General features: G+C 46.0%; 1 protein-coding gene and 1 non-coding gene across 5 annotated transcripts in view; one reads left to right on the forward strand and one right to left on the reverse strand.

Annotated features, from left to right (window-relative positions):
• Window positions 1-27,327, reverse strand: part of DENND2A (DENN domain containing 2A) — a 99,261-nt gene that overhangs the window by 28,436 nt on the left and 43,498 nt on the right. For all 4 annotated transcript variants that reach the window (XM_055591095.1, XM_055591094.1, XM_055591097.1 and 1 more), the window contains 7 exons: window positions 20,782-20,909; window positions 19,145-19,266; window positions 12,349-12,549; window positions 7,126-7,219; window positions 6,696-6,746; window positions 5,374-5,561; window positions 600-709 (listed from right to left, as the gene is read on the reverse strand). In XM_055591095.1, coding sequence (XP_055447070.1) covers window positions 600-709; window positions 5,374-5,561; window positions 6,696-6,746; window positions 7,126-7,219; window positions 12,349-12,549; window positions 19,145-19,266; window positions 20,782-20,909 — 894 coding nt within the window. The remainder of the gene's footprint in view (window positions 1-599; window positions 710-5,373; window positions 5,562-6,695; window positions 6,747-7,125; window positions 7,220-12,348; window positions 12,550-19,144; window positions 19,267-20,781; window positions 20,910-27,327) is intronic.
• On the forward strand, window positions 26,608-26,680 carry TRNAG-UCC (transfer RNA glycine (anticodon UCC)). Its single transcript has one exon. It is a non-coding gene; the product is annotated as a tRNA-Gly (tRNA).

Consider the following 27,327-nt stretch of genomic DNA (forward strand, 5'->3'; position numbering starts at 1 on the left):
CAAGACTGGGGGGTATGGGGGGGAGCTGGGTAGCAGTAGGCAATGGTGGTGCCCTTCTTGGGGCTGCCCATGGGGCAGCTCTCCTGGGCACCGAGGCTGCGACTGTCCTTAAAGACTGCTGGGCCAACTTCAAGGTACTCAGTGTCCCTCGAACACTTAGGATTTGGAGCCTCCTGAGTTTGGTCAGTTGTTGAGACCTCTGATACAAAAAAACCTGTCACCCAACAATATGGGTTAAAGCAGAAATGTAAACTTATGACAATCTGAGTAACGGCTAGATGTGTTGCTGAAGAAGTATTTTCACAGCACTGGACAAGGTTTTCTTGGACTATGAATTACCTTATTGCCCATCACGTCAGCTTATGAAACACATTCCAAGATGGAGTGGGAGGTCTGGGAACCTGCACATTTGGCAAAATGAGTCTTGTCTTCAGGCATGCTTTGCAAACACCGTGGGGGAAATTCATACACTAGAGTCTGTCAGGATCACTTACCAGTAGGACTGACTTATGTACAGGTTCTGCCATCGACGACCTCTCTCTAGCTCTCACTTGAGTCTTGGCAGGGCCGGGGGAGGGCGGGGAGACACCAGCACATACCTGGTAAACTGCTGGACCGGAGTCCAGTCCTTGGCATCGGGGAAACAGAACTGGGGGATAGCCTTCAGCTGGTCCTCAGCTTCTCTCATGAACTTGAACGACCTTTCCAGCTGCAGGGAGAAGGGTGAGAGGAGGCTGGAGAATAAGCTCCGGTGTGAGCAAGACAGACGCTCGACAGGCGCACAGCCCCCACGGCCCTGAAGTCATAACTGTCGCCTTAACCTCCACGCTGAGGAGGGCTTGCAGCTCAGGCTTAAGCTATTTTCTCCCTCAGGGCAGTTTCAACTATAGTCTTATGCGGGGAGCAAGGAGAAAAAAATAGTGTGCTTTAGAGAAATGTTCTCTATGCCTAACATTCTGGAATATAAATTCTAATCAACAAGGAAGAGCTGTCATAGCAACGGCTTCCGGATCCGAGACTCACAAATCTGCAAGGCAGAGCCGCAAACTAGTCGTCTGACGTCTGGACCTAGGCAAAGCTGGCCCTCTTCAATTTCGGCAGAGATGTTTTGCAGCCCTTCTTAGTGAATCCATCCAGGTAAATTACGTTATACAGTGAAATTTAATTCATTTCAGGAGGTCTTTGAATATCAGAATTAAAGGAAAACTAGACACGAGGCTGACATTCTTAGAAGAAAATAAGCCCAGAGAAGTTAAGTGATTTGTCCATGATCACACAGCTAGAATGGAATCCAGGAAAGAATCAAAATGATCTTAATTTCTGTCTTCTTCTTGCTCTCTGATTTATCTGACACATCACAGACTGGAGGAATATCATCTTACTTCAAAACGGAACGAATGGATGAAGTCTGACTTAAGAGATTATATTTAAAGCCGTGACTCTGCTTGTTCTGTGTCTGAATGGGTATCTACTTCAAAAAGCACTCCATTCTGGGGAATCTGTTGGACAGCAATGCACCTGTAGTTAACCACACTGTACTGTACACCTGGAGACGTTGGGATGCTGAATTTTATGCCATGTGTTTTTCTTTTTGCCTCAACTGAAAAAAAAAAAAGGCACTCTAGGTATAAATTTTGGGATACAAAAAAAATAGTTTATAATTAGCATAGTTTGTTTATAAATTGGTACTTCTCAAGCGCTGGGAAGAATTGTTGGCTTTTTGATGTGTTGTTGTTGATAGGTTTACACTTGTTACATTTCCCTTATAAACAGTTAAAGAAAACATAAACCATGATAAAATTGCCTTCAGTCATCTAAAATATCAGCTACTCGAACTGAGTGGAATGTGAATTTCTAAAATTAGGAAATTGTAATGTCTAATTTAAAGTCTTAATATATTATTGTCCATAATTTCTTATTTTGTTTCTCATATCTTTCCATTGGCCTCCACCTTAAACCAGGGCTTCCCAGGTGGCCCTAGTGGTAAAGAACCCGCTTGCTAATGCAGGAGACTTTTTAAGAGACTCAGGTATGACCCCTGGGTAAGGAAGATCCCCTGGAGAAGGAAATGGCAACCCAATCCAGTATTTTTGCCTAGAGAATCCCATGGACAGAGGAGCTTGACACACTACAGTCCTTAGGGTTGCAAAGAATCGGACACGAATGAAGTGACTTAGCACAGCACCACCTTAAACCAGTCTTGCATTTTCTGAGGTCTGTTGGCCAATGGTACCCCTTCACAGAGGATCTGCAAGCCTTCCCAAGGCCATGAAACATCAGAGAGAAGAGGTCTCTGAAGACAGCATCCACAGGAATAGGGCATTGGGCTGATGGCTTTCAACTCAAAAACCCACTTCTAGTATGATCCTTATTCAGCCAGATCAAATTTAACTAAAGCTGCTACTAATATAACGTTAATGCTTGAGACAACTATCGATGAATGAAACACAGTCACCATACGTAGACTTGGAGCCAGTCATTAATTTTTCTTCATCTTTCTTCTTCAGAATAAATAGTCACTCTTCCTCTACTATATAATGGTTCTCTCTTTCATCCATGACTCAGAAGATTCCAACTGGTACTGGAACAGTCTTTGAGTTGACAATTTACTAGCTCAGACTGTTGCCAAAGCAATAGTTTCTGATTACCCTCGGACAGTCTTGCAAAGAATACCAGCCGGGTGTAGTTGTTGGGGGGTCATTAATCACCATAGAGTGATGGACCCCAAACAACAAATAACACAAAAGGAAGGAACAATGACATTTTTCCATAGTGGAAACAGCATTAATTAGAGAACTGAAGAGCAAGCCTTGTAGGAGAGTGAGTTCCAGTGCTTTCAATATGGCCCAGTCACCACCTGAACACACCTGCCCTCAGACCACACGCACGACACCCACAAATATATACATACACATGTATGCATATACACACTGTCATCAACATACAAGTTATCAACTCGTGCACATACATGCTCGGACACACACAGGAGCACATTTATGGGAAGAGACACACAGAGAGCTCTCTTACAAGTACAATCAATCGCAGATGGCTGGGAAACAGCCTGATCTCTGTGAGGTGTCAAGTATTTTAATGGAATATGGCAGGAATGATTGCTAGTGCACAAATGTGGAGTGGAAACCTTGATCAAGGTGTCTATAGGAGTGGGGGATAAAACTCAAGAAAAAGAATTAAAAATGAGGAGAAAGAAGAAGAAAAAGGGGCTTCTAACAGAGGGAGCAGGTGAAGGCAAGGAGATATATGTAGTAGCCTGGCATGCAAAAAACCAGAACATTAAAGATAAACACCTAAAGAAGAGCTGGCAGCAAGATGCATTTCCAACAGAAAGAGAGCTGCTAAACAGATCAGGGCATACCCACATAATGCGGTATTATGGAATTTCAAAAATGATGTTTTAGAATTTGTATGAAACATGTTTGTAAATAATGATAGGTTTACAAAACACGATACGGAAATTACACAATGTCCGACCTCAGTTTTGTAAGAAAATTCTACTCTGAGAAAAGACTGGAGAAAGACAATGAAATGCCAACAAGGACCTCTGTGGGGCTGGAGATGACTTTTTCTCTAAACATTTCTGTATTAGTCTCCCTTTCCACAGTGACTAGGCAACTTTCCATTCAAAAAAAGTTTTAATGTGATGTCTAGGAGGCTGGAGAGTCCACGTTGGAAACTCAAGCATTTGATAGTTAGGGTGGTTCATTAACTAATTCATGGGACACTGACTTTATTCCTGGAACACTGAGCATCACCGTATGTATAACACTGTGCTAGGCCCCGAGGGAAGTAAATAAAATAACAGGCCCATCCCTCGTGTCTTGGTGCTTGCTCTGTGAGGTCCCCAACTAGACATGAGCATACGTAGCACTGAGGTTTTCAGGGATCACCCCTGGAGGAGACGGAGGAAGTGAGTCAGTGCCCGTGTGGAAGGCTGGTGCCTATGGCTTATCTCCCTTATACATATTTCCGTCCTAAACTCCAAGCCAAGGATGCAACTGCTCTGCTGGTCTCCAGTGGGCAGGACGGAAGGAAGAGTGGCTCAGGAGGAGGAGAGGGACAGCTGGACCCCAGGTCTTGGCAGATGCTTGGGTTCTGTTTGGGTGGTGGCAGCGAAGGGAGGCTCTGAGGGGATCAGGACATGAGCGCCCTCCCCTCCTCCCATCTCTGAGCACCACTGTGTGCACTGGACAGAGACTGGAACACTTTACCTCGTGAGTCTCTGGAGTATCTCATGCCCACCTGTCAGAGGGTAAGCTCCCCAAGGACAGGAAACACATTCTGCTCATCTTTGTAATCCCCTGGGGTCAAGCAGAAACCAGCTGGAATGTAATAGGGTCTCAGTAAATCCTGGCTGAGCTGCATTAGAAAGTGATGAAAGCTCTCTATCACTGATGCCAAAGCCTATGGGTCATTTATCTATGATAGGCCATGCCACTTTAGGCTTTATTGAGCGCCGTTTCATTTTAGGAGCCATGATTAATAATATAGGATGGCTTCCCTGGTGGCTCAGACAGTAAAGAATCTGCCTGCAATGCAAGAAACCCAAGTTCGATCCCTGGGTTGGGAAGGTCCCTCGGAAAAGGGAGTGGCTATCCACTCCAGTATTCTTGCCTGGAGAATCCCATGGACAGAGGAGCCTGGTGGGCTACAGTTCATGGGGTCGCCAAGAGTTGGACACAACTGAGTGACTTTCACTTTAATATATGGTAAAGCCAAATCCACACAGGACTGACCCATGTGAGAACAGAACAGGATTCTTGCACGTGCACACACAAGCAGAGGCACGCAGGGGACACAGGCAGCATGGACACAGATGTGACGCTCCTTGTGCAGTCTATGGGGAAGAGGCTTCTAGGGTGGGCTGGGGAGAGATGTGGCCGGATAAGGAGATGAGACAGTGGAGAGAATGGTACCGTCAGCATAGTGACCACAGGAAGTGAGTATTTCTGTCCCTGCTTGAGTCATGCATTGAAGGCAGGAAGAGAAGGGGACAACAGAGGATGAGGTGGTTGGATGGCATCACCAACTCAATGGACATGAGTCTGAGTAAACTCTGGGAGTTGGCAATGGACAGGGAGGCCTGGCGTGCTGCAGTCCATGGGCTCGCAAAGAGTCGGACATGACTGAGCAACTGAACTGAACTGGAGTCATGCATCTCACACCCCTCGAATTTCCTAAATTCTCCAGCAGCGTTTTTTTTTTAAATCAATATACTTTAATTAGGACCCAGTTTTGAAGTTGTGGACACTGAATGTTCCTTGGGCTCCTGCATCTCCCTGAACCGTGAGTCCCAGTAAGATCTTTCCAAGAATGCTGCAGTCCATGGCAGGCCACAGAGCTTGGCCCACTCCATACCTTCAGCGGGAACTGCTGGGTGAGTTCGGGCACGTACGCAGTCCCAGCCTGCTTCTTGTGCAGGGACACAACCACGAAGTACTCGAAAAGTTGCCTCTCCTGGTACTCAACCAGCTCCCGGTCCAGGGACGGGTATCTCGGAGCCTGCTTCAGCCGTGACTTCACATTGACCAGGCGCTGGCTGTGGGCTGGAGAGGGAGCAGAGAGAGACAGAGAGTGGAGGACCACCTGAAAATGGCTCACTCCCAATGTCAAACTGCACAGAGCTGCAACAGGTTATGGAATTCCCAGCTCAAAGTACTTTTCCTAATCCTACAAAAGCGTTCCCACATTTAACAAATTAGGATAAAGCTCTTTACTGGGGATTCTTGCCAAAGTTCTAGGAGCAGCAACCTGCCGCCAGGCTAATTGGGGTACAGAATCCTGGAACCTGGGGCCTCCATTCCACCATGGATTTGCTGTCTGGACTTGGGGCAGCGGCTTGAGTGACCCTTGGGTTCCTGTGTCAGATGGGGTGGGGACTCCTCCCTTCAGCCTCTTCCTTCACCTTTCCTCTTGAGGGCTGGGACAAAATCCAGACCCCAGAGCTTTTGGAGCTGGGAGCTTTGTAAACATCCCATGTGACTCAAGTGGCAGAGGCCTGCCTGGTCTAGAGCTCCCATCTGCCTTCTCTCCTGGCACCGCTCTGCAGTGCGCTCTGTCCACTGCGCTGCAACGGTCGGCCTCATTCCTGAGACGGGTCAGGGAGCAGGTGGGTGTCAGAGGCCGAAGAGGCAGGGCCACTGAGCAGACGGGTGGGTCACCATCACCTCGCTGAGCAGCCCTGGACTACAGCATTCCCTGGCTTGCCCCTGGGGTTCTGAAAAGTTGTGGAAAACTCACTGAGACCTAGACTAAGATCACCAGCCTTAGGTCTACAGGGACCAATAATTTCAGCAACTTCATTTAACAGATGAGGAAGTAGAGGCCCTGGATCTCAATGATTTCCTCCAGATCACAGAGCCATTTTACAGGAGCAGGGCAAGGGCCCCAGGTCTCTGGAGTCCCAGGCCAGCACGCTGTACCTTTCACAGGTGTGAAGAACACCCGTAACGGATGGGTGCAGGGACAGGGAGTCACCGCAGCGGTAGCTACCCCGAGTCTCTAGAGTGTAGCCAGAGGCTCAGGACCGCACAGGCCCACCTGGCCGGGTTCAGACACCCACGCCTTGCCCAGCAAGCTCCTGCAAGGACGCTGTGTCCCCCTCACGCTCAGCTGGAAGGGCCACCTTTGCACCTTCCCCGTCACCAACACGCACCCTGCACAACAACGGCTCTTCTCACCTTTCAGCTTCTCCTCGGTGTCACTGTCAGACTCGCTGTTCTCATCCGTCACTAAACAAAACAACAACAACAAATTGCAAATGTGGTTCTTTCTAATGCAGGAAACTTTTTCATGTGGTAGCACAAATCCCAGAGTTCTAGTTCAGAGGGGCTGTTTTCTTTTTTTTTCTGTTTAAAGGTCATGAACAAATTATGTCTTTGTCCAACTGCATGTGTTTCCAGATTAACTTGGCTGTACTTCAGATAGTACCTCTAGCAAATCCAGTCAAAGATACTGGGCCCTTCCGTGCAAACTAAGCAAAGAAGGTGGCTCCCCCACTGAGGTCACAGCATGCAGCCCTGGGCTGACATGATGGATGGACAAGGAGAGGGGAAGGGAGATCCTGTTTTCAGATTCTTGGGGGAGGAGGGACAGTGGCGGGGCCCCTACCTTTTCCTGAGTTGCTCTCTGTGGACTGGGACAGCCTCTTCACGCGTTTCTTTCCTCTCCGGGCTTCGTAGATGGCATTGATTCGCAATACCAGCTGCCAGACAGGGGGAGAAGGGAAGCCAATGTGAGTAGTCTCCTCCCTGAGAGGGGCTGGGATGCCCTCACTGCCCATTCTCTTTGAGGACCCTGGCAGACGAGGGCTGGGGGCAGGAGGTGGGGGAGACATGTCCCACTGGCCCACTGGCATCTTTTAGTCATTCTTCTCGGCCAGATAGAAGCCCGACCCGTCAGGAGCACGGCCAGCCTCTCTGGTGGGGGGTGGTGGTGTCTGACTCTAATGCATCCTTCAGAGACACAGAGGGAGCCACTTCACTGGCTAATGGTGTGACGGCTGCGCCCTTTGCGACAGTGCCATCTCAGTGTGCTTTGGGAAGAAGCCTTTGCCCTCAAAACAAAACAAGAAAAGGAAGAGACAGGAAAAAAGCTGTCCCCAGACAGGGCCCCTTTCATGGGAACCATGCCAAAGTGTGTCTGAGCAGCAAGCAGGAAGGGAGCAGGGCTGTTGTGGCTCTTGAGTCCAAGCTCGGGTCAGCAGGGAGTCAGGCCAGCCCCTAGCACGCTGCCCTTCCTGCAGGCTGGCCGAGGCCTCTCAGGACCACCCTGGTGCTCAGGAGCTGAGCCGCTCAGCAGATGCCTTCCTAAGCGGCACAACCTCCAGGCTGACTGTAGCAGAGCCGTTGGGTGATGGAGGCCCCCAGGTCACTTCCCATCCGGCTTTACAGCATCCCCTGTAACTTCCAAGAGCAGAAGCTTCCTGGGTTCCACCTGGTTGGGAGAAAGGGAGGTCTACCCATGCATAATTGAGGCGAGCCAACTACTGATGTTAAAGGCGAGCTGGCTGTAAGCTACCTTGGAAAGCTTGAAATTCTTTTGTACGTTGGGACGAACAGGAGGGATGTGCTATGGTAATCTGGGTGTTGGGTCCCAGGTGGGCACAGTTGCCAATACCCATCTCTAGCCTCGCTCTTCTGATCTATTCCCTAAAGGAGTTCACTGGCTCCTCTCTACAAGCATGGGCCTGGCAGGGCGTGGGGGGTTTATCCTCAAGGTCTCCTCGTGGTGGGTCCAGGGTCCACGCCCCCAGCTCTGCAGAGCGCTCCTGACACGGCCCTGCTGGACACCTGTGCCCTCTGGCTCCTGACAGGGAGTCCAGCCCCGGCCATGCCCACTCTCCGTGTCGGCTTCTCTCCCTAACCAGGAATCCCACCTGAACAAGGCCTCTGCCTTCACCCCCAAAGCCCTGCCGTGTGGTGGCTTTCTATGCTCTCAGTAGCCCGCCATCTCCTTAAGAGCACACCCCCCTGAAGTGGCCTTCTCTGCTTTTCAAGCATGTTCTGACTGGTAGGATATGACACTAACCCCATTTCTCCAGCTGTCACATAACTGAACTTTAACAGGACATAATTTTTTTTTTGAGTGTTCTGAAAAAATATAAAGTGTTCTGTACTAGAAGTACTGGCCTCTTTAGAAGCCATTTTTAAGTTGAAAAAAAGATTTTTAACTATAAGCTCATTTGGAAGATGGTGTGTTTCAGAGAGTCATGTGGTACTTAATTCTGCTATGGTGGCTGCCAAAGAAACAGGGCTCCACACAAACCTGCTGTGTGTGCTGAGAGGGAGCTGGCTTCTCGTTAGAAAGGATAGTGCCGTGATTCATGAATCCTGAGGACATCACACTGCTGAGTAAATAACTGCTCGGTTTCAGCTGCTGCGTTAATGAAGGTACAGGGTTGCTAGGAGAATACAGGGAAGGAGTGTCTCTTTCTCTCTCCCCTCCTCCACTGGGACCTTCATTCCTCTTATAGCCAAGGTGGGAGAAACCAAGGGGAGCATCCACGCTTCCAGAAGGGACTCTAAGTTACTCTGTTCAGCAGAGGCAGCTGAAGGAATGCCAACCAACCCACTGTCTCATCAGTTGTGAGTAGACTGTGTAGTCCTTCTTGCTAGATCAAAACACAACAGCCAGGGTTTTGGACAGCAAATGTTTTAAGGGTCCAAAATCTGGAAGTCATGAATGTGCCTGAAAAAGAACCTTTGACTTCAAGAAAAGGATTCAGAGCATCTAGAAAGAAGCTTCATACTCAAGAGTCAGGGTAAGTCTAGGTTAAGTTTAAGTAGCAAGTGACAGAACTGAGGATTCATGAAACTTAGAATAAACTATAATTAGTCATTTGTTTCTCCAGTACTCTTGCCTGGAGAATCCCATGGACGGAGCAGCCTGGTGGGCTGAACTCCATGGGGTTGCTAAGAGTCAGACACGACTTCACTTTCACTTTTCACTTTCATGCATTGGAGAAGGAAATGGCAACCCACTCTAGTGTTCTTGCCTGGAGAATTGCAGGGACGGGGGAGCCTGGTGGGCTGCCGTCTCTGGGGTCGCACAGAGTCGGACACGACTGAAGCGACTTAGCAGCAGCAGCAGCAGCGGACATTTGTTTTCTTTTTAGACATTCCTTGGGACTTCCCTGGTGGTCCAGTGGTTAGGATTCTATGTTTCCAATGCAAAGGGTGTGAGTTCGATCCCTTGTTGGGGAACTAAGATCCCACATGCTTTGTGGTGCAGCCAGAAAATAAAAAAAAATAAGCGTTCCTTTGAAGAATTGTGTACTTCACCTTTATGATTAAAGTTTTAATAGGATTTTGTTGTTGTTGTGAAAGTGACAGGTAAAACACGGTGATTTTTCTCTGGATTTGGTTGTATCTGTCAAAGCTGATTTTTTTCCAGATTTGATTATATCTGTCAAAGCCTATTTGAATAAGTGCCTGGGCACTATTTAAGTGCCACTCACTTTAATTTCAGGCAATAAACTAAGAGGAAACAAACTGCTGCTTGTAAATTAAACACATAGAAAGTGGCAGAAATAATTCTACTTTTCTTTCTACCTCTCTACTTTCATATAATATATGCACACATATTTTCCTCTCCTTAATCAAAAAATCTTTTCTAAATAATAAAATAATATGAAGGTGGTGGAAGACAGAGATTAAGTACTTATTAAGAGATCACACAGTCAAACTTAGAGTTGTATCAAAGCTCTTTTAACCTAAAGCTAATTCATTTGATTGTTCCTGTTTAATTTGCTAAAATAATGGTGGGGTTGTATAGATGTTACACTAGTTATTGTGTAACTGCACAATAATTTGTGCAATTATTCCACGATAGCAGGTTTTTGACATTACAGAGATGTGTGGGCCTTGCTAGAACAAGAAGAGGAGCAGCAAGGGTGATTCACGACCCCACACTTTGGGGTCCCCAAGAGCAGCCACAGTGACAGCACAGGGCAGTGACTCAAAGACAGTCAAAAGGAGACAGAGCGCGACTCCTCCAGGGGTGAAGGAGGCAGGGATCCACACGCTAGTGGGGACTCATCCAGCAGACATCCGATGATCAGCGTGCCATGTGCAGTGCGCCCTGGGAGGGGCAAGGCAGGGCCAGGAGACAGGAGGGGAGCGGGCCCCGAGTCCTGCCCCGGGCCCTCTCGCTGCCCTCTCCCAGCCGCCAGGCTGCAGGTGATAGGTCACCCGACTCTGACTGCCCTTCCCTTCAGAATGCACTCTTGATTATCAAGGTGACTTAATTTCACTTGAAAAAGAATGAAAGGGATGGAGGTGGTATTATGGCTCAAAATACGGATGAACCCAACTGAGTCAGGAGGGACCAGCTGGTGAAAATGTCCCTTGACTTTTAGGTCAGTGGGTCACTTTGAAAAATCGGATGAAACCTATAGACAACCCACCTCCCTTCCTTTTATCCCCTTAAACTCATCCATGCAGCTTTACATGATTTAATGCGTTTCATGATCCCCTGAAGTCCATCTGCGGACTCTGAAATGAAGAATTCCTTCTCTAAAAGTTCCTGTAGTGGGGGCTTCGCTGGTGGTCCAGTGGTTGGGACTCTGCCTTGCAACGCAGGGGACACTGGTTCGATCCCCCTGGTCTGGGAAGATCCCGCATGCTTTGGAGCAACTAAGCCCATGCGCCATAACTACTGAGCACAAGAGCTTCAACTACTGCAGCCCGTGTGCCTGGAGTCCAAGCTCCGCAGTGGGGGAGGTCACTGCAATGAGAAGCCAGCGTACCGCAGTGGAGAGTGGCCCCATTCACCACTAGTGAAAGCTCACAAAAGCAGCAACAAAGACCCACCACAGCCAAAACACAAAAGTTTTTTAAATATATTAAAAAAAAGCTCCTGTAGTAAGTTGGTACGGAAGTGGCCAGTATAGAATGCCAGGCATTGCAGGGGCTGCACTGAGCAAAAGGAAATATAGCACCAGAGGAAGAAAGAGCAGCACACTTCATGCACACCCAAGCCACTGGGCCTGCTTTGCCTTCAGGGCTGAAAAGAGCCAGAAAAGATACATATATAGTTTAATATATATATGTTTTAAAGAGGAGAGCCTTGTTCACATAAGCCCTCCATTGTTTAATTCTTTTTTGGGCCACGCCACAGGGCACGTGGGATCTTAGTTCCCCAACCAGGGACTGAACCTGCACCACGGGCAGGGGGAGCACAGAGCCTGAACCACTGGACCATCGGGGAAGTCCCAGAAAAGACGCATTTCTGACAAGAGCTCCCTCAGCACAGGCTCCATGCGGTGCCCCTCTGCAGTGGGAGGTGATGGAGTCTGAGTCAGAGCACAGTGGAGGGGGCTCTGCTTTTGAGGCCATGAAGGAGGGAGATGTGCCCTTTTTGAGGATGGGCATTGGAAACACAGTTTGGGATCATAAGAGTCGTTAAGCAGGGAAAGGGAGGGCTAAGAGGAAGGCTGTGTGTGTGCACGCTCAGTCATGTCCGCCTCTTTGAGACCCCATGGATTGTAGCCCGACAGGCTCCTCTGTCCATGGAATTTTCCCGGCAAGAATACTAGAGTGGGTAGCCATTTCCTTCTCCAGGGAATCTTCCTCACCCAGGGATTGAACCCATATCTCCTGCTGTGTCTCTCGCATTGTAGGCAGGCTCTTTATCATTAGCGCCACCTGGTAAGCCCTACAGGACCCCAATTATTATGACCAAGGACCAGCTAGCTCAGCTGCTGGCTTCCCCATGTCTACCTGGCCTGTGGTGAAGCAGGTAGGAGGGCCCAGTGATTTGATCTCTGCCCAGACTCCTTGTAGTGTGTATGTGGGGTGTACTCCTGAACACAAAGCTTATTGCAAGCCTTACCTTGGGTATCTTTCTCTTCTTCCTACCATTCTGCAGGTCCCCGAGGTTAAAGAAAGTGTCATCAGGGCTGCTGGGGGTGGAGGGAGGGCTGGTTTTGGAAGGGGACCCAGTTCCATCCCGACTCAACTTCCTTGTGTCCAGCAGTTTGAAGTTCCTCCTTTCTGAATTTTGCCGAAAAAAGGCAGGTTTGGACAAGGACTGCTGTGAGGGCAGAGGAAGAAAGAAGAGTAAATAAATACAAAGAGACCCCCTGAGAGATAAGCGGTGCTGCCAGTGACGGAGACCAAGAAGGTCAAGAGGAGAAGCTTGTCTAAGTCCCCAAGGGCACGCTGAGGTCGTCTATGCTGTTAAGGGCCTAAACACTTATCATCCAATTATGGAAAAGGAGGATGATAAAGGATGCAAGTCTAATCCACTCTCTTTTTAGACAAGTGGAAACTCACCTGGCTCTACGCAGTACCTTTACAAATGAGGCTTTCTGACACCATGTACTGGGAGTTACAAGACTTAAGTTTAGCTTTATCCCTGTCACTGGCAAGGGAAATTCCTTCTAATATAAGGAATTTCACTTCTATGAGCCTCAATATCTGATTTTTAAAAATGAGCCATTCTAAGGTCAAAAGGCCAACAAAAAAACAATAAAAAATCTGCAATTTATAGAACTTATTTGTTTCTAATACATGCTACAAGTTAATGAGAAGACTAACAATTCAAAAGAAAAACAGGCAAAAGATAAGGACTGAAGGTTTACAGAAAAGGAAATATAATAATTTTCAGATACATATAAAAGATTCTTAGCTTTGCTCATCAGAAAAAAAAAAATGAAAACGCCATTGAAGAAATACTTTTTTTTCTTGAAATCTTTATTGGAGTACAGTTGATTTATACCGTTAAGTTTCTGCTGTACAGCAAAGTGAATCCTTATTAATTAGTTATCTATTTTATATATTAATGTGTACGTATCAATTTCAGTCTCCTAATTTATCCCTTCCCCCCTGATCCCCCTTAGGGAAGAGGGGGTGGCAAGGAAGCTACGTGCCTTGAGCCTCGAAGACGGAGCTGACCTGGACTCAGCCAGGGTTCATTCACCCTTCCTGTCTGTGAATGCAGCTGGTGGCTTAACCCCTTGCAGTCCTCACATGTCCCTGTCTTACTGCCCCAGGAGACCGACAGCAGGAAACCCAAAGGGTCCTTGATATAAAATATCCCACCTCGTCTTTACCTATTTCAACCTCACTCCTCTGCTCACTTACAGAGGACTCCCCCAGGAAGCACTGGGACGCCATTCACACACACACACACAGTTGTTCACTTGTGCCCACAGGTACACATATTCACATGAACACTCAGACTATACACCCACAGGAATACATAGGCAGGCATGCGTGTTCTGACAACTGGGGACATTACACTAGCGTACCACCGTGGCATTACGTTAAAACAATGGCATACCTTGCAGGCAATACAAATCATTTTTTAAAAGAAATTAATGGCATGGGGAAATATTCATGATAAATGTAATAGAGCAGCAAAAAAGTATATATGAAAACAAATGTATATACGATATCATCCCAAATCTTTTTTTTATGTACACACACATGCACACACACACACACAGTGTGACACGGTCTGGAAGGAAGTAAACCAGTGTCAACAGTGGTTTTCTCTGGGTGTTGGGATTACATGCAATTGTTAAAAGGCTTTTAAAACACACACACATACACACACATATATACATAATAACCATCTGTTTTAGAAAAAAAATACAGGTGAGTATAAAGAAAAAATACAAATTCCCAATTACAGATGATTTTTCAAATTACACTTGTTGGTATTTAAAAAGAATTTTACAGTGAGAATGTTCTGCTTTTAGAAAACGAGGTAATTTTTTAAAAGGACACATATTGAAAGCCTAATTCTATAGCTTAAGCAAACATACATAAATAATAGTTATGCTGCAGGCACTAGTCTAAGTGGTATACAAGAATTAATTTGATTAACCTTCACAAGACCCCTCAGTTGTTCAGTCGCTCAGTCATGTCTGACTCTTTGTGACCCCATGGAGTGCAGCACGCCAGGCTTCCCCATCCTTCACCATCTCAGAGGAGTGTATTATCATTCCCGATTTTTACCAGTGACATACGGATATACAGCGATAAGATCATTTGCCCACAGTCACACAACTAGCAAGCAGTCTACGTGAGTTTGAACAGAGGCAGTCAGGCTCCAAGACCTGCACGCTTGACCAGACACTGCCCCTACATAGCCACGCGAGGTGACAGATGGTGTGTTGGTGGAAGGTGGTGTGGGTGAGCTACCCAGGTCAACTAGTGATTTTTTCCCCCCTTAAGTGTCAATACATAAGAAAGAACATTAGGTTTCCTTTATTACAAAAAATAGTTTCTACCATATTCGCTGTGCTGTTCTACGTGTGGGAATAACAAGAAAACAGCCCCTTCTCAGGAGCTTGCCTCGTGTGTTTGTAAGCGTCAGCATCGGCCCCCAGCTGCATGTCTCTCGTGTCTGAGGAAAACCTGTCCAGTCACCCCTCACCTCTCTACTAGAAAGAGGCACAATCTAGTTAAATAACCGCCCCCTCCAAGATGTCTTAGGACCTTTCTGTGGCTGGTAGAGGAGGTTGTCATGGAAAGATTGCTTCAGTAAGTTCTAAGTCCCAGATGCAGCCCAGATGTGGCAGACGCTCCATGAATACTGGTGCGCTAATGGAGGTGGTGGAGAGGTCTGCGGCTGTGGCCAAGGACGGGGACACAAACCAGACACCCAGATGTGGGAAAGCAGAGGACTGTGCATGACGCACGGTCTTCCTGATGACTTGCAAAGGCCCCAACAGCCTGCAAATATGAGTGGCAATCAGATGTGCATTGGGCAACTGGGTTATCTTTCTGCAGGATAGCACCTCTGGACTTCAAGTTCTCATTGACAGGATTACTTATTGTGTTTCACTGCTTTAAAAAAAATTAATTATTAAAAATTATTAAAATTTGATTATTTTATTTTTGGTTGCACTGGGTCTTGGTTGCTGCATGCAGGCTTTCTCTAGTTGTGGCTCAGTAGTTACAACTCTCTGGGTCTAGAGTGCAGGCTCAGTAGCTGTGGTGCACAGGCTTAGTTTATCCCTGGTACGTAGATTCTTTGCAGACCAGGGATTGAATTTGTGTCCCCTGCACTGCCAGGCAGATTCCAATCTATTGTACCACCAGGGAAGTCCTCTGTTGCACTGTTTTAGAAGACCAAGGTTTTCTCTAGCTTGGCAGGAAGGGCAAGAAAAGAGCTGCTAAGGGACTTCCCTGGTGGTTCAGGGGATAAGACTTCACCCTCCCAATGCAGGGGGCCTGGGTTCGATCCCTGATTGGGGAATTCCATCCTGCATGCATGCTGCAACTAACAAGCCCGCATTGCTGCAACAAACATGCTGAGAGCTGCAACTAAGATGTAGCACAGCCAAAATAAATGAACATTTGGGGAAAAAAAGAGAAAAGGGCTACTAAGCCTTTATTTTCTGACACTAGGGAGGATCACCCAGTTCTGCAGGCAGATTTGCTTTGGGTAGATGTTTTCCATTGTTCTGAAGAGGCCACAGAGTTCACTCCCTGCATGAAGTGGGGTAGAACTGAGTAAGATACGAACGGGTCAGACTGGGTGTGACAGCCTTCTTTTTCCTTTTTAAAAGATTTTTATTGGAGTACAGTGCATTTACACTGTTGTGTTAGTTTCTGCTGTACAGCAAAGTGATTCAGTTATACATATACATATATCCACTCTTTTTTAGATTCTTTCCCCATCTAGGTCACTGCAGACTACTAAGCAGAGTCCCCTGTGCTATACATAGGTCCTTATTAGTGAACCGTTTTATACACAGTAGTGTGTATATGTCAAACTCAACCTCCCAATCTATCCCCCACCTTTCCCCCCTGGTAACCATAGGTTCATTTACATCTATGACTCTGTCTCTGTTTTATAAATAAGTTCATTTGTACCCTTTTTTTTAGATTTCAGTTATAAGCAATATTATATGACATTTGTCTTTCTCTGTCTGATTTACTTCACTCAGCATGACAATCTCTAGGTCCATCTATGTTTACTGCAAATGGTATTATTTTGTCCTTTTTATGACCGAGTAACATTCCATTGTATACATGTACCACACCTTCCTTTTCTATTCCTCTGCGGATGGACTTCATGACCTAGCTATTGTAAATAGTGCTACAATGACCATTGGGGCATGTATCTTTTCAAATTATGGTTTTCTCTGGATATATTCCCAGGAGTGGGATTGCTGAATCATATGGTAGCTCTATTTTTAGCTTTCTACAGAAACTTCATACTGTTTTCCATAGTGGTTGTTATCAATTTACATTCCTATCAACAGTGTAAGAGGGTTTACTTTTCTTCACACCCTCTCCAGCACTTATTGTTTAAGACTTTTCTCCAAAGAAGACAGACAGATAGCCAAGAGGCACATGAAAAGATGTTCAACATCACTAATTATTAGAGAAACGGAAACCAAAACTACAATGAGGCATCACCTCACATCAGTCAAAATGGCCATCATCAAAAAGTCTACAGACAGCTTTCTTCTAAGCCAGACTCATTCACTGAGGGAAATGAAGGATTCCCTAAATGCTGAGCACATCCAAATTCCAGTGAAAACACAAACAACACATTTCAAAGGCAAGTAGAAACTATTTGTCAATTATTGGCTGTCATGGATTATTCATGATCACGCACTTTTCCATAGGAGGAGAAGACAGCAGTTAATTGGTTTTGGCAAATACTGTAGCAATTGATTTGGGCCAGTAAGATCCAGCCTTTGTGAAAGGTTTGACCTTCCACTGTCTTGAGGAAGATTCCCTTTGTGACTATCAGGCCTTATGTGTATACCCCCCACCTGCCAGCCAACGCTGACCTTGAGTGGAGCCTAGAGAGGAAGTTGGCTTCTTTTCTTAGGCTGGAAACAGATCCTTTTGATGGGATTTAAACTAATACTTGTAGCCTGGATTTGGTCTCCATTTAATTTCTTCAACAACTAAACCACTGTATAACAACTACTTACGGGAAACACAAAGAAACCAAACACATACTTTCTGACCTTGAGGAGTCTACAGTCTAGTTGAGGAGATATTTTTAAGACATATTACATGACTCAATAGATGGTTAGATAGCATCACTGACTCAATGGACATGAATTTGAGCAAACCCCAGGAGATAGTGAAGGACCGGGAAGCCTGGCACGCTGTCATCTATGGGATGGCAAAGAGCTGGACATGACTTAGCGACTAAACAGCAACAGGACTTAAGTCAGACTTCAAACCATCAAAGTAAGAGATGTCATAAGACGGAATAGACAAATTAGTGTAAAATGAATGCTTAGCCCACTGAGTGTTACAGGAGAGCAGAGGGAAACAAGTCCCAGGGACTAAGATGGCCTGGAGGTTTTCTGAAGGAGGCATGATTGAGCTGGGCCTTACAGGACTAGAAGGGAGAGGTCCAGGCAAGAGCCAAGGGCAGAGGCAGAAATGACCTAGCGCGGGGCCGGGCAGAGCACAGCCTGTGGACCACATGTGGGCCACCACCTGTTTCTGTACAGGCCACGAGCCAAGAACAGTTTCACTTTTAAATGACTAAATATATATATATATATATATTTATGTGTCATGAAAATTATATAAAATCAAATTTCAGTGTCTGTAAATAAAGTTTTATTGAAACACAGCCTCACTGACTGGTTTACATATAGTCTGTGGCTGCTCCACACCACAATGGCAGTGCTGAGCAGTCAAAACAGAGACCATATTCCCTGGCTCTCCAGAGAAAACATTTGCTGCTCCTGGAGCTACGACATCAGAGGCAGTTAGTAGGCTTTGGCTGTAGAGAAGATTTTATATGGAGGAACTGTGGGAAATGGGTGCCCAAGGATCGATTATGAAGAATGTGCAATGTTATGTTAAAGAATATGAATTCATACTAATGTGTTCTCTGTTTCTTTAATTTTGTCATTTCAAAAGCATATAAATGAAATCATGTAGTATGTAAACCTATGAGAGTGGCTTTGTTCACTTGCCATAATTCTCTGGAGATTTATCCATGTTGGTATACATCAACAGCTTATTCCTTTTTAATGCTGAATAATATTCTATCATATAAATGTACTGCACTGTATATAACCATTCATCCACTGAAGGACATTGGGGTTGTTTCCAGTTTGGATCATTATGAATAAAACTACATGTGTTAAAGAAAAAGAATATGAATTCAGTTCCTAGGCAATGTGTTGAAGTTATCATGTATGAGAGTACAGTAATATTCTCTGTATGCACATACCACAAAACTGCTGGTTCAAAAAGGTTCAAAAAGATATTCTGAGAAAATGTCAGTGTTCTTTCCTGACCTCTAGATACCCAGACAACTCTGCAGAGGTCCCTGCTAACTCATTCTTAGGGACCATTACAGAGACATTCTTGTGCATTCACAAATATATATGAGTTTGTTTTATGTCAGGACATTCTTCTTCACAGCTGTGTAACGTGGATGTACTATCTTATTTACAGCTGGGGAGAATTCTGAGCCAGACACTACAACGCTTCTTTAGGAAGCCTTGCTGAGCAGAGGGTTCCAGGAGAACTAGAGACAGGAAGTGGAGGCAGGCCACTGACGAACAAATCCAGGAGCCTGCAGTGAGGATGCCTGGCATTCCCGTGTAACCCAGAACCCCAGCCTGCTCAAGGCCATGGTGCTGGGGACCCCCTCCCTGCACCGTTTCTCTGGGGGCTCATACCTTGGCAGGTGTGTCAGGGATGGAAGAGGTGGGAGAACCTGGAAAGTTCAAGACACACTTCTTCCCGAGGCAGCGACCATGTAACTCAACGTCCTCATAAGGGTTTTCCTTCATGGGCGGATCTGCGGTCAAAGGCAATGAACAGATCAGAAACTGGGAACACCAAGGAAGCTCTCCTTATCAGATCTCTAGCCAACGCCTTGGTCTCTCCTTGTGGGGATGTGTGTTGTCTTGCTATGCATTTAGCCTTCCTCTTGGTAATGGATCTCGGTTTTCACTGGGGTAAGTCTCTGTCTCCCCATTCTCAGATGTGTGAATTTAACTCCACTCCTGGTCTCAGAGCTTAAGCCAATCTGAATATTCTGAATCCTGGCCTCAGTGACCATCTTGGAAGGGCTCATATTCCAAGCCTAAGCCCACTGTTGCATGGCATTCCTGGACTCTGAAGGTGAACAGGGACCTAACCCAGTCTAGTAAGAGTGAACCTCGGGGTGTTTGCTGGGACTTGCAGGAGACAGGCTTTCCTTTTGCGCTGCAGGCAGGGACCCTGGGGAACTGATGGCAGCCATCATGGAGATCGTGGGACACCTGCTGAGAAGGGAGCTAACCTGAGAGAGCCAACTAACTCCCTTTGTTGTTTCAGCTGGGTTTTCTGTTCCTTGTAACTGAAAGCTACCCTGCCAGGCACACACTAAGAGATCTCCAGATCTCGTACTCATTTTGGATCTACTGCATTGGCAGGAACCTGTCTCTGGCAGCTTGGACTCAGTAATTCAAATAGCTCGGCTTAGTATCCCGGCTTCTTCAAGTCTCACGTTTCCTCCCACCTAGGAGTTTATTCCAGTGCTGATGACTGTGTGCATGCAGGAACGCGTGTACCTGCCTGATCTGCCCCTTGCATAGGCACACAGATGGGTTTTCCCCTCTCACCAGCTCGTTTCTTCCCCGCCCCCCTCCCACCCCAACATATGCAGACATCTCACTGAAACTGTGATCCTCCCTGAAGATTTTAACTCACCAAATCTAAATGCACACAAGCTCTGTGAATCTGAGTCCTGTTTTGGAATCAGAGAATTCTTGGGAGCGAGGTCAAAGTTACTTTTCAAATATATTTCAGTCTGAAGTTTGATGGCGTTACTGCCGCAGTCCTACAGTTTTGGAATGAGTACAGTAGTCTTCAGTTTTCCCGCGTTCAGTAATCACTACAATTCACCAAGAGTCTGTCACAAGCCAGATATTTTACCTACCATCTTCTCCAGTCCTCTAACAACCCTGTAAGTATCTATCATCCTCCTTAGTTCAGAGATGAGAGAAACGAAGTTCAGAGACGCTAAGTCACCAGCTTAATGTCACACAGCTTACAAGTAGCAGAGTCAAGATTCAGCCATAGATATTGAGGCTCCAGGTCCCGTGGGTTTCCCACTGTGTCCACGCTGCCTCCCTGGCCATTCATCGCCAGTGCTTCCTCTCATTTTCTCTCACGTATTTCACCCTGGGTCACCCGTCCACCCGCCTACCTGGCTCTCTCATTTGAGTGCATGTTTGTCTTCCAGCGTGTGTGTGTTTCAAGCAGCCAGCCCCACCTCCCTCCCCCTCCTTCTCACAGACAGACTCATGCAGACATTTCGGCCTCTTACCTAGAATGTCTTCATAGACGTTCTCCTCCGATAAAGTGCGTGTGAGCCCCAGCTTAGTCTGTGCGTACCAGTCCACCCTGCTGTTCTCAGAGGAAGACTGCAGTAAGTCTTCAAACTCATAGGACTTCCTGGGTTGTACAAGGTGGGAAGAAAAAAACCCAAGAACTTAAATCATATTAGGTTGGTTCAGAGAATATATGCCATAAAAGTTTTTTTTTTTCTTATAAAAATTTCTAATGCCAAAATCAACTCTGTTTCTTGTAAGATAGTGTGAAAATCTTCAAATATGAGACGTGGCTTTTACTTGTGAGAATGTTTATGTTATTATGCCAACTAAAGATTGTAGAGTATACATTTAAATACAAACCCAACTTTGTAAGTAAACATATGTAAGGAGGAGATAAAAAAGAAAGGAAGTGAAACATAGAGCTATCTCAGGACTGAGGGATGGCCTCTCTTCATTTCTGCTTTTCTGGATTTTTCAAATGTTCTACAGAACACACATTAATAACCAGAAAGGAGCAGTGATGGCCAGTTCAGAGCAGAGGAGAGGCCTGGGTCCCTCCCCCTTTCTTTCACCTAAGTGGTTACAATCAGACACCCAAAGGTCAGCTGAGGCACCCCACCGAACTCTGAGATCTGTATAAACATGGCTGGCTCTCTGTCTGGGGCCTGGCTTATTACCACCCTCCCCTCATCCTACATCCACATGGGCTGTTCTAGGATTTAATAAATTTAGACACAGATCCTGAATCCTTCATTCACAAGTTTTTCCTTCTTGGATAAACTACCTGAGCTGAAACTTGGTGTCCTGATTTGTAGATAGTAATTAGGACAGTAGATAGGACTGTCCAAAAAATAGAAAAGAGAATGTCTATAAAATCCTTGGCACCTAATGAGCATGCAACAAATGTTAGTTATCATGGGAGGGGGGATAAATTGGGAGATTGGGATTGACATATCCACATTACTATATACAAACAAGGTAACTAATAAGAACATACTGTACAGGAAACTCCTCAGTGCTGTGTAATGATCCTTATGGGAGTGGAGTCTAGAAGAAAGTGGATACATTCATATGTATGGCTGATTCACTTTGCTGTACAGCAGAAACTCATACAACATTGTAAATCAACTATAGTCCAACAAAAAAATTAAGACCTAAAATGTTAGCTATTATTATACCTGCAGTAGGAATTAGCAACCCACTCCAGTATTCTTTTTTTTTTTTTTCCACTCCAGTATTCTTGCCTGGAAAGTTCCAATGACAGAAGAGCCTGGCGGGCTGCAGTCCTTGGGGTTGCAGAGTTGAACCCAACTGAGTGACTGAGCACACCAGCTATTTTTATTATTGTTGTGGTGCTACTAATTATTTATGTAGCCAGTGCTGGACTTACTGAGGGAGGCACTGTGCTCAGGGTTTGATAATGAAGGACTAAAACAGTCAGAGTCCTTGCTTCAAAGAGCTTACATTCTAAGGAGGAACACACATGTTCAACCAGCTCACACACAAATAAGTTCAATGACAGAAAAGCACAGGTTGGGAGGATATGGAGGTTCAGTTCAGGTTGGGGGATGCATTAGGGGAGGTCTCAATGAGAAAGTCACTCACTGAAGCTGAGATTTGAAGAATAAAAAGAACTTAGGGAAAGAGTGCCCCCAAAAGAGGGATGGGCGTATGAGAAAGTCCTGACGAAGGTTACAGAGACCTCGGTGCTTTTCAGGGAACGGCAGACAGACAGTCAGCTTGCTGGACTGCAGGAACAGGCTGGAGAGTGCCGTGCAACAGAAGGGCAGAAGCAGGCAGAGGCTATCTGCCTATTTGCCAAGCTTTGGGGATTTCTTGCATTTAAAATGTTTCCTTTTCCACTAGCTTCTTTCTCTTTCCTTAAACACGCATGCGACGCTCAGTCACTCAGTTGTGTCTGATTCTTTGTGATCCCGTGGACTGAAGCCTGCCAGGCTCTTCTGTCGTTGGAACTCTTCAGGCAAGAATACTGGAGTGGGTTGCCATTTCCTTTTCCAGGGGATCTTCCTGACCCAGGGATTGAACCTGAGTCTGTGGATTCTTTACCACTGTGCCACCTGGGAAGCCCAAACATGCGTGGGGTTCCTCTATCTTAAAAAGCCTTCCTTTGAAGCAATGGCCCTTGCAGTTCTGCTATTTCTCACCTTCCTTCCTTGCCAACACTTTTAACTGGGGGGAGAGGAGAAGCAGAGGTTATTCTCTTAGTTTACCATAGTTCACTGGTTTTTCTTTCCTTTACTCTCTCAACCTGTCCGTGTGCATCCTTTTTCTGAAATTCCTCCTAAAGGTCACTAGTGAGTTTCTGGTAAAACCTAACCACTCTGCTCCTTTCATTGCATGACACCACTTGGTCTGTACAGTGAAAGGCAGCAGCACTCAAAGTGCGACCCATGGGTCAGAGCTGGGGTGCCAGCTCTTACCAGTCCTTGCTAAGGTAAGTACAGAAATTGACAGTAAGTGTTTACAAACTTCTCAAGCAATCTGAGAGAATGGACTTACAAAAAAAAAAAAACAAACTTACAAAACAAACAAACTGAGGTTTGTATACTAATGAGTTTTTTTCATTTCATACCTCTTGTAATCCTTTTTTACTATATTTTACAAAAGTGTTGTTCACATTGTTCAGCAAAGGAAGGGGCACACCTCTGGAGGGTCTGAGGAGGCGGATGCAAGGCAGCCCTAACTCCACACGCCGTCAGACCACTCTTCCTGGCCTGCACTGGCAGCTCTCTTCCTCTTCCTCTTTCTGGGTGTAGGAGTTTCCCAAGGCTTCTCCTCTTTAGGATCTATACTACTGACTGATTGGTTGGCTGTGCAGCTTGCAGGATCTGAGATCCATGACCAAGGATTGAACGCAGGCCCCAGCAGTGAAAGTGTACTCCTAACCACTAGATAACCAGGGAGTTGCTAGGCCCTATACCTTTAATATCTGCACATCTGAATTCATCACCCCTTATCTCCACCCCACCCTCATTCCTTAATACTTGAACTTGGCACTTAGGAGCACAAAGACAGGGTTCCAGGCTGGATCTCTATGGCCTTAAGTCGGGCTGGGAGGCTCAAACTGTCACCTGGGGTTCTGGGGCTCAGGAGCAGAAGGTCATGCCCCAAAGGAGGGGATACCAACCCACGAGCCCCTTCTTTTTCCCCTTGAGGTGTCCAATGAGGAGAGGAAGGACTGAGCTTCAGAGCTCTAGTAGAAGGGGCTGGGGGAGGGGAAGCAGGTCTGAGCTGTTTCTCTAAGGTGGGAATGGGCTGTGCTGTGAACCCACCCTGAACACTTCCTAGTCCGGGTGCCGTTAGCCCAGGCTGGCAATAGCCAGCAGGTGCCCTGGGGCTGGAGGTGTGGCCCAGAGCACGGTCAAGTAACTGGCCGAGAAGGGCCAGAACTCCTGGGTTTCCCCTGCTGGGCCGACCAAAGTTTACATCCACTAGAGTCCTCAGCACGTGCGCTACAAGGTAGGGCAAAGGCACACTGTTCAGAATCATTCATTCAATACTTACTGAGAGCTGACCGAGGGCCTACCTTGGATCAGCACATTCAAACTTTACAACAACCTTGTGACGGATTACTGTTATTACACGCATGTTATGCATGAAAAAACGGGTCCAGAGACCTAAGGTGAACTGTACCCAGCTACAGCAGGAGAACCCGGGAAAACTGGCTGGAGTAAGGCAAGGCAGGAGGAGAGCTGCAGTCACAGGCCCCAGATTAAAACAGGTGAAGCTTCCAAAGGTTTTTGTGTGGAATCTGAACTAATTTAAAAAATTTATTTGTTTATGTATTGGCCTCACAACTTGTGGGATCACAGTTCCCCAACCAGGGACTAAACCTGGGCCCTAGGCAGGGAGAGCTAACCACTGGACCACCAGTGAATTTCCAAATTAATTCCTATATAAAATGATATTATGCATTACTGAGCACTGCCCAGGTAAGCCCTCTATCTCCCTCTATTTTCCATAATGCAACTAAACTACATGATGAAGAGATGCTATGAACCCTCACGGGACACAGGTTGGGGGCACTTCACTGGGAGCTAAGCAGTTTCTGCCACAGCGGCAGGAAGCTCTACTCCCAGCAGCAGAGGGACAGGATGGTGGCCACTGCCCACAGGTAAAGCCTTGACTGCCTGGGATTCCAGCATGACCCTGGCTAAGGTAGGTCTTTTCTTTGATTGCAGAAGGGGGCTGCAGCTGGGCCTTGCTTTGCCTTGTAGAGAGCTCTATCATTGTCTGCTGTTAAACACCTCGCATCTCATTTGAGGTATCAGTGAAGCAATATTTGTATAGGCCAAATCTTAAAATAATAAATTATATTTATGAAATAGGTGGCTCCCCAGGTGACATAGTGGTCAAGAATCTGCCTGCCAATGCAGGAAACACAACGGATGCTGGTTTGATTCCTGGGTCGGGAAGATTCCCTGGAGGAGGGCATGGCAACCCACTCCAGTACTCTTGCTTGGAGAACCCCATGGACAGAAGAGCCTGGCGGGCTACAGTCCATGGAGTTGCAAAGAATTGGACACGAATGAGTGACTGAGCATGTACACATTTATGAAATAATATCTGAGTAGTTTAAATGTTTTAATAATAAATGCCCTAACAATAAAGATGTCTGTATGCTAAAGGCTCTCCAAGTCCCAGTGGACGGCTCCCTTACTTCAAGCATATGTGACACAAGAATCTGGATCATCTGCTGGGGTTTGTTAGGATGGGATTAGCCTGTAATCCAAGTAGCTGCTGTCAGACACTCTGGGATTTCAAGCTATAATTTGAATGTTATTTATGATCTTTCCATATTTTCAAGAATAAGATGATAATACAAGGTATCAGCTGTATTTTGCATTTGATTACCAACACATAAAAGGTATTAGAAAAGCCCATTTTTAAAATGTTACAAACTTCCATTAAAAAAAAAAAGCTGATTAGAGGACAATTAATCACAGTGCAAAACTCTACCACGCAAAAGAATTCATCACAGGATTTCTTAAAAAGAAGTTCCATTTCTGTATTAAAATGTTGCTTTTCAGGTGGCTAATTCTTATACAGGAAGCCCGAAAAACAGACTTTAAAGCAACATGAAACTACTGTCCACACATGATCAAGAAGAAATCAGAAATCTTTACATGCCCAGCTTCCAGAGGCAGTGGGAAAAGAAAATTCCAAGCACAGAGTTCGCTTTCTCATCGTCCTGTGTTGGTAACATATTTTCAGCAACATCATAGCTTTATTAGGTGGCTGGTTCCTCCTCAGCACTGTCTCTGTCCTCTGCGGAAATGCCCCTTGGGGCTGCAGCCCTGTTGTTCTGAGGCTCATTGATTAAACTAATCATAATATCACTTAGCTGAGTCTTTTCTATGAAAATATTTTTTAACTCAGCAAAAGGTTTTAATACCTTTATTTACGTATTAACTTTAAAAGGAAATTTTGAAAGGCTAATGATAACCACATCTAGACTGGCTTCTTTCTCATTTACTCACTTCCATGTTTGTTCCACATCCAGTTGCATGTTTCATAAGAAAGAGAAGAAAGAAAGCAAAGTCGCTCAGTCATGTCCGACTCTTTGCGATGCCCACCAGGTTCCTCCATCCATGGAATTTTCTAGGCAAGAGTACTGGAGTGGGTTGCCATTTCCTTCTCCAGGGGATCTTCCTGACTCAGGGATCAAACCCAGGTCTCCCGCATTTCTGTCAGATGCTTTACTGTCTGAGCTACCAGGGAATGTTTCATAAGCACCTTCTTAAAGAGTGAAATTGAACTCACAGCTGGTGATGCAAAGGTAAGAAATCCCTGGGACTTCCCCAGTGGTCCAATGGTTAGGACTCCACACTTCCACTGTGGGGGACATGGGTTCAATACCTGGTTGGGGAACTAAGATCCTACATGAAATGTCATGTGGCCAGAAGCAAACAAACAAACCCCAAATCCCTGCAATTTCAAGTAGTATTTTGGATGTCATTTGTGATTTTTTCATATTTTTGTAAATGAAATACTAACGTAAGAGCTCATTCCATGTCTCCACTTATATGACATGTGGGTACTTTCCTGACAGTTCAGTGGTTAAGAATCTGCCTGCCAAGGCAGGGAACATGGGTCTGCTCCCTGGTTCAGGAAGATTCCGCATGCCTCAGGGCAGTTAAGCCCATGCTCTAGAGCCCAGAAGCCACAACTACTGAGCCTGTGCTCTGGAGCCAGTGCTCTGCAACAAGAGAAACCACTGCAATGAGGAGCCCAAGTACTGCAACTAGAAGAAAGCCCACACAGCAGTGAAAACCCAGTGCAGCCAAAAATAAACACACAGATGACGCAGGGGAAGCTCAAAATGAACTGCAAAGGCTGTCACCATCCATCCAAGTGTGTATGCCTTAAACCTGGAAGTCCTGTGCAGGTTCTTCCCCATTACTGCCCACATGGAGCCAATTAACCAGAGTTCTACCTACACAGTATCCTTGAGATCCACCGGCTTCTTTCTGTCCCCTCTGCAGTTACACCGCAGGGTGACCCCAGGTGTGTGATCT

Source organism: Bubalus kerabau, chromosome 8, assembly GCF_029407905.1.
Source record: "Bubalus kerabau isolate K-KA32 ecotype Philippines breed swamp buffalo chromosome 8, PCC_UOA_SB_1v2, whole genome shotgun sequence".
In the NCBI taxonomy this organism is placed as follows: Eukaryota; Metazoa; Chordata; class Mammalia; order Artiodactyla; family Bovidae; genus Bubalus; species Bubalus kerabau.